General features: G+C 40.6%; 1 protein-coding gene across 4 annotated transcripts in view; it reads left to right on the top strand.

Annotated features, from left to right (window-relative positions):
* The first annotated feature begins 1,975 nt into the window (after positions 1-1,975).
* Positions 1,976-7,470, top strand: part of PCSK5 (proprotein convertase subtilisin/kexin type 5) — a 628,432-nt gene continuing 622,937 nt past the window's right edge. For 2 of the 4 annotated variants that reach the window (XM_077474913.1, XM_077474914.1), the window contains exon 1: positions 1,980-2,647. In XM_077474913.1, the coding sequence (XP_077331039.1) occupies positions 2,468-2,647 (180 nt within the window). In that variant the 5' untranslated portion in view covers positions 1,980-2,467. Of the gene's footprint in view, positions 2,648-7,470 lie in introns of all 4 variants that reach the window. The other 2 variants (XM_077474911.1, XM_077474912.1) reach the window with 2 other exon arrangements.

The following is a 7,470-nucleotide window of genomic DNA, read 5'->3' as shown; positions in this document are numbered from 1 at the left end:
CCCCCCCCCCCCCCCCCCCACCAGAAACAGACAATGACTTGGCAGGAGGGATTCCTGCATCAACAGGAATCAAGCAGTTGCAAGAAAGAAATTTGCTCCATGTATGGCCAGCCTGAAGCCTAGTACACATGGGCCGAATGTCAGGCGACATTCGACCCGTGTGTACTGGAGTCAGTCCGACAGAAGCCAGCCGTGGGGCCGACTTCTGTCCAAGGGGCTTGACTGAAAAAGGTCTGCCAATCAGTACTCTCAGCTACTGACCGTAGTGTTCTGACGGGGGCCGCCCCCCTGTCAGAACACAGCAGAACAGCAGCGGAGATCCCTGTACTAACCTCAGATAGTACTCCTCCTGAGCTGTCAGTTTTTTTTCCTTTAGCCCTGCTGGGTTTAAACAAAGAAAGAAACTGGTGTGTACCCGAAAAGGTGACAAGTATCATCAGACCTTGTATTCTTGTATCCTGCCTTGAAGGTGTGAAGTCAAATGCAAAAAGTATTGTTTAGATGAGTTGCTTCCATTGTCCAGCACGTAATGAATACTAGAAGGGGATTTTTAATAAAGGAACTTTCCACAAAACAGGTGTCAGCATTGACAAACCTTGGAAAATGTATGTAGCACATATGGGTTTAATGGCCACTTGACACCACATGCACTCCAGTACGTTTTTTTTTCTTCTGCATCAAAAACAAATGGTGAGTAGGTTATATGGTTTTCAATGGCATAGTTCACACCAGTGCGATCAGTTCCAGTGTATTCCAGTTCCAGAAAAAAAAGTAGAACATGATGCATTTATTTTGCACCGAACTGTACTAGAACATGGTGAAATGCACCAAAAACGCACTGCAACACACATGATCTTATTTAAGGTGAAGAAAACAGAGGGAGGAGAAAATGCACCGGGAAGCACCAAAATAAAAACACGCATTGCAGAAAAGCATCCGGAACGCATCTGGACTGCGTTTCTGTTGGATTAACTGGCCCGAAAAGGAAACTTGGTTCTGAGACCACTGTTTCTTTTCAGGAAACAGCAAAAATCTCAATAGTTTATATTATTATGTATTTATATATTATATGAACACATTTCTGTTTGCTCATATGTGTAACCTAAAAGCATTACTGATGAATTCTGTGCATGTTTAAAGTGTCAGCAATTGCCCGTTGTAGTAATTGCATCAGTTTACTGTCAGTCAAGTCAGGCAAAAAAAATGCTTTAGCTTAAGTTGCATACAATCTAATGCATGCACATCTATGTACATAGAAACATAATAGAATTACCATGGTTGCTAGAGGGATTGGCATGCAAGCATACATAATATGAGTGATGCACACATTATAAAGCTGGGTGCTGCTGCATCCAGGGTGAGAGTGCTTCTCCCTAACACTAATGTACTCATCTTTGTTTATGTTTCTATCAAATTGTTAGAACTCTTTCATTAATAGTTGCATTTAGATATGATTGTTGTTTCCTTTTTAATAGGTGTGAAGACAGCACTTTCACTAAATGTTTAAAACACAGCATTCAGGGATAATACTACCAATAAATAGTATAAACATATCAATCAATGTGAGTATATAAGCACTTTATGGACAGGATGGATTTGGAATGGCTTACAAGCATGAGGCGATAATGCATCTTTGGTGAGATAATTGATGAAATGTTCATTTTTCTGTTGTAATTTGAAGCTCAAACATAAAAATGGCTCCATACATAGCTGTGTCTGATTTGCAATCATGTTATCTCTTGTAGCTGAAAGCTTTTAGAAGCCCCTGTATTGTTTGTGTTGTTGATGGTACCCTTAGCCTCTGAGGTTGCCACCCACACAGTCTCCTCTTGTACCTCACATTGAGCTGTTAGATAGGTGAGGGCATCTGTCTGCACTGTGTGTGTGTGAGTAGCAGGAGGAGGGGATAGCATATTAGAAGGAGTAGGAGGGACAATAAGCTTGCAGCCTCCGCCTTTCTATTACATCTGGGTACTGTTGGTTTTCGGACGGGAGGAGAGCTGAAGGGGGGCAGTCATTTATGCAGAGAGGGAGAGGGAGAGGGAGAAAGAGAGATCTGCTTTTTTCACTCCCACTCCACATTCATATACTAAGAGAGACTAAGAGGAAGATACAGGGAAGTAAAAAGACCGTGTGAGGACTGTGAATTGTCAGCACTCTAACCCTGGCATAGTGTATCCCAAAACAAGACCCAGGACTGAAGAGGAGGATCTGCAGAAAGATGACATCCAGATTAACACTTGGCAGCAGGAGACACTAAGTCAAAGTGCAGGGTAATCCCTAAGTGAGATCACAAGCAGAGGGTTATACAAGTCCCTTTTTTTCAGCAACTGGGAACTTTCTTAGTATATGCTTGGCTCATTTTGGATTTAAACAGTTCTGGCGTGTATCTTCTTCACCTGCCTGAGCTTGGAGCCCCCGCTTTGAGGAGCAGGGGACTTTCTTTTAGGGGACAGAAGGGCATATCATGGCTTTTAAGTTGCTGTTTGCCTGGTCTGTGTCCTTCCTCTTGACTGCGCTGCTGGGAATCCCTTTACCTACATGCTGGGCTCGCACATACACCAACCACTGGGCTGTGAGGATATCAGGGGATGCCCAAGAAGCCGACAGGATAGCTAGCAAATACGGATACATCAACATGGGACCGGTAAATGACTCCCCAACCAGGGGTTAGAGTGCTTTATTTTCATGTGTAATGCTCTGCTTCACTATTCAGGGTCATAGTCCATTTTGTAGCATGTTTTTTTTTTTTTTACTTTTCACCTTTCCACTATATACCTCTCTTGTTTTTGTGATGTCCACATGCAGCACAATATACACATACTTATAAAATCAGATTCATTATGCTTAGCTGTATGTATTAAATAACATGGAGAGTTTTCTTACTGAGTATCCTGATACAATGTATTTATTAATGTATCAGAATACCCAGTATGGAAAAGTGTGTATGTAGTGCAATCACTGCTTGTACTATGAACTTAAGCACAAATGTCACACAAGTTAGCTGCAAAATCCACAGGTTATAGATAAGCCATTGAGTTCCTATTGAGAAATGAATCGTTTACCAGAGAGAGAGCGCAGCTATAAACATATCCTAGGAACAATTATCTTTGCTTGTTCATGATGTTGCAGTTTGTACTTGTAGCTGATGTTGCACAAGAGTCCCAGCATTCCTGTAAATTGTTCTGGGACTTGTAGTTCCAGCACAGCTGGGGGGGCGTCAAGCTGTCCTCTTTGACGGCATTGTAATACATGAATGCAAGCTACTTTTGTGTCCCTTAAGGAAAAGGTAATTGTGATTGAGAGGACTACTTGTCATCTATCCTGGAACAGCATCGGTCATGTATTATGCAGTACATATTGTCAAGAACCAGTTGCTACCAGGAGATATGGGCTCCCTCTTAGGTTATAATAGATCAAAACCCTGATAAACGTTTGTCTGTTGGTGATGGTATACCACCATTGCCCCAGACACACCTCTCTGTGTGGTCCTATTTTCTTGTAATTGTATTAAATCTATTAACTTTTGGGTTACATTATTCTATGATGTTAGCAAGTCTGAGCAACTCTTTGATGTTGCTTTCAAGTATCTGAGTAACAAAATCTGTCACGGGAGGAATTTTCATTATTTTATATCAATGATTTACCCTCATCCCACATATGTGATCAGCTATTTATCATTGGGTCTTAGTTTAAAACACCAGGTCTATGTCTTGAATACCAGATCTATTTAAATGCAATGTTCTTGTTTAGACATTTCAGTGAAAGAATGCATTCATACATTATATTGATGAGTGTCCACACATTCTGCCTCCAGAGGTGCGTTCTTTGATTGAATGACGCTAATGTGACAGTAAACCTTGTGGACTTGGATCGGAGCAGCAGACCTAGAAAGCTGCTGTAATGGATTTGAGGCTCTGTCTTGTGATAAGCTGCAGGTGGTGACACTACCCTGATGCTCCCAGGCATCCTCCTCCTCTAAAACTTGTGGCGGGGTTCCATGTTTTATGAATGCAACACAGGCAACAGCCAGCCCTTACACACTTCACACTGAACTAATTAGGGATTATTCATTGTAAACACTTGAAAGCCAGGCTCATTCACACTTGGTGATCTATATACTGCTCAGAAATATGTGGCGTAAAAAAGAATCCAGCAAATAAGAGAATCCTTTAGTGAACAGAGAGAGACCTCATCTGCAAATTTACTTAACCTCAGTACACGCAGTGAGAGAATTCAGTGTGGACTTTGATACCTCTGTGATAAATGCAAAGCCTAACAGCCTGTTGTACCACCGAGGGGGAAGGGTGAAAGTGTAGTACAGTCTTCAGAAAAACAAATAGTTAACATGCAGGACACCTAAAACTCTTCCACGAAAATACAAAACTGTTTTAGAGGTTTTAAAATAATATCATGGTACTGTATAGCCAACGAGATCAATGCAGAAATGAATTATATTGTTTAATTCCTGCTTTCATGGATGAGTAATCAGCAGTGGAAAATGACGGATTTGGCAGCTTGTATTTGAATCCAGAATCGCAGAAAGCTGCATATAGGCTGCAAGTCTGACACTGCTCTGTACCTGAATAGTGCAAATAAATATTTGGCATAGTTGTTCCAGCAAGGATTGTACATTAATGTCAGTCATGTTATCATCAAGATAACTGCTGCATGTTTAGATATGTTTTTTTATGGGGAGTGATATCAAACATTATATATATATATCTCTATATATGCACAGGGGTAGATTTACTAAAACTAGTGCACACAGAATCTGGTGCAATTGTGCATAGTAACCAATCACTTTCTGACTTTCTTGTTCAATTAAGCTTAAGCCTGGGCTCATACATATGCAAACACAGACACCGCATGTGATTCACACTGCATTGCTGGTGCAGATCACATGCGATGTCTGTGCAATTGCGAATTCAGCCTTACTGTTGTATGGCTGAACTCGCACTGGATTCACACAAAAAAAGGTGCAGTGACTTTTTTTTCCCCGCACTGGAATCGGATTGCATGGGTGTTCACACCCATACGATACAATTCCTGTCCGAATCCACAGTTCGCACTGCGATCTGTGAACCAATCTGGGGGTGTCATTAACATTGTATTGACACCCGCAGCGGTTTGCAGAAGTCAGTGTAAACTGCTTGCGGGAACCTGCACTGGAATCTCGCTGGTTCCTGCATCGCTATAGTGTGAACCTAGGCTAAACAACAGAACCCAAAAGCTGATTTGTTACTATGCACAGCTGCACCAGATTCTGTGCACACCAGCTTTAATAAATCTCCCCCAAAGCATATACTGTATATACATGTTCATATAAAGAGAGACAGAGGGAAAGAAAATAGATCCAGTGAATACTCCACATAACCAGAGTTATTATTGCAGTACATACTTGTGTTTCTATTATTTTGAGTGTTATGATGGGTTCACACCGCAGCACCGAGCATCTCACAGCTGGGGTCTGTTGTGTTCCCATTCTCCGTTTCAGGTGTCAATTTTGGTCCGAATTTTTGGCTGAATTCGGACCTGAAACGGACCAGAAGACGCACAGGACTCCTGTGCAATTTGCACCAGAGCTGCTCTGGAGATGTGTGAACCGGCTCCATTGAGAGTCGGTCACACTCTTCTGACATGCGAATTGGATGCGGGGAAAATCCACATCCAGTTCGCAATAGTGTGAACCCAGCCTAAGTAGCAATTTATGTTGTATCAACAAGGTATTGTTGTTCACTTTAAAAGAAAAAAAAACACACACACACATATATATAATTTTATTTTTATTTTTTTCAGCAGGGGATTAGAAGTCCTCATTGTTGGATCTTTTTTTACTATACTTAACCAGATGTAACTACCCTTGATATAGTCAGTGGTGATAAGCATTTCAGTGGCTTGCTAAGGTCCATCACACAGAAACCATCTTCATTTACATTTGTTTGTGCTGAATTGCATCTAAATGCTCCCTATACATTTGAAAAGCTTTATGAAGTCCACCTACAGGACATCCCTACTGCTCTGTTGACACATGTGTATAAAAGTTGATTGTGTTTATAAAGGAAATATTTTCTTTGTCTGAGATTCTGGGACATAACTCGAAACGCACTTACATATTTCAGTGAAATATGTTTTTAATAATCAATACAAACCCCAGAGCACCTTTTGTTCCACTAATGATGTAAGTGTTCTATGAAGCAAGAACTTCCCTCCAGCATTCCAGTCATGTTGCATCCCTCATTATAACCTCAATCAGCCTGTGTGTCTCTGCTCTGTGTGCCATATTGTTATAAGAGTCAGCCACAAGATCCTGTGCAGTCTGGGAGGCCCATGTTCACTAATGGATAAAAACTTTAGCATATCCAAATTCCAGCTCATATTCCAGGAACAACCAACTACCAGAATTTGTTCCTGAACTACAGCTGTACATGCTAAATAGCATGCAAGTGTGCTGTTGCAGCTGTTGTTGTAGTTGTTTTTTTTTTTTATATTTAAAGAAATAATCAATGCAATCAAATGCCTAGTAATTAAAGCATTCACTGTTTTAGAATGATCAATGTTTAGAGTTGTCAGCTTTTGAGCTTAAAAATGTGAATGTGAAACACACATTGGTGATTTACTCAAGCAAAAATCCTAGGGTCCTTTCACACAGGCGTTCAATCTGGATCCATCTGTCATTTTTTTTTTAGACCAATAGACCAAACCACAGTGTATGCCTTTGAGTACTGAGATGTAAACGAATGTATGTCCGTTTACACCCGCTTGCATCTTGAGTCACTTTATGTCCGCAGAAAAAAACTGAAAAGGTTTGCATCCTTTTCCGATTTTGTGGACATTAACGGATGTAAACTGGTGAAGATTGATGTGACCTGAATCTGTAGTCATCAGTTTTTTTCTTAACTAAAAATGTGACAGAACTAATGACGCCCGTGTGAATGGACCTCAATACTAGCAAAGTGAGCCACCTCAAATTGGTTTTGTAGGTTCAATATGTGTAGGTTAGTTTACTGTTTTTTTGGTTTGGTTTCTGGTTTAGAAATAAAATATCATATACACACATATACTGAAATTAAAAACTGTGGGTAATACAAGCATTTATGTGCTTGTTGTAGAAACATTCATCAATTCTGTTGCCTAGGAAAGCAATACTAAACAGGAGCAGTGGAACAGGTTACGAGACAAATTTACTATTGCACTTTCATTCATAAATTCCTTGCCCTGCTGCTTTTAAGTAGTACTGTGATGGATAAAACCTGCCCCTGACGTTTCTTAATCTTTCATCCGTTTAGAATGAAAGTTTGTCTCATTTCCAGTGTTAATTCTATCACAGACCTGTCCGAATCTGTCTCAGTTGGCTGACCAGGATCTAGGGACATAGGGCCACAGGTATACAAAAACTGCCAGACACTAACAGAAAGAGCCAGATTTTTCATATAATTATGTTGCCTCTTTGTTTGATAAATGTCACTC

Source organism: Lithobates pipiens, unplaced genomic scaffold, assembly GCF_037356315.1.
Source record: "Lithobates pipiens isolate NorthernLeopardFrog02 unplaced genomic scaffold, aLitPip1_a1.2 Scaffold_13, whole genome shotgun sequence".
NCBI lineage: Eukaryota > Metazoa > Chordata > Amphibia > Anura > Ranidae > Lithobates > Lithobates pipiens.
The sequence above is the reverse complement of the archived record's forward strand: the minus strand, read 5'-3'. Positions and strand labels throughout refer to the sequence as shown.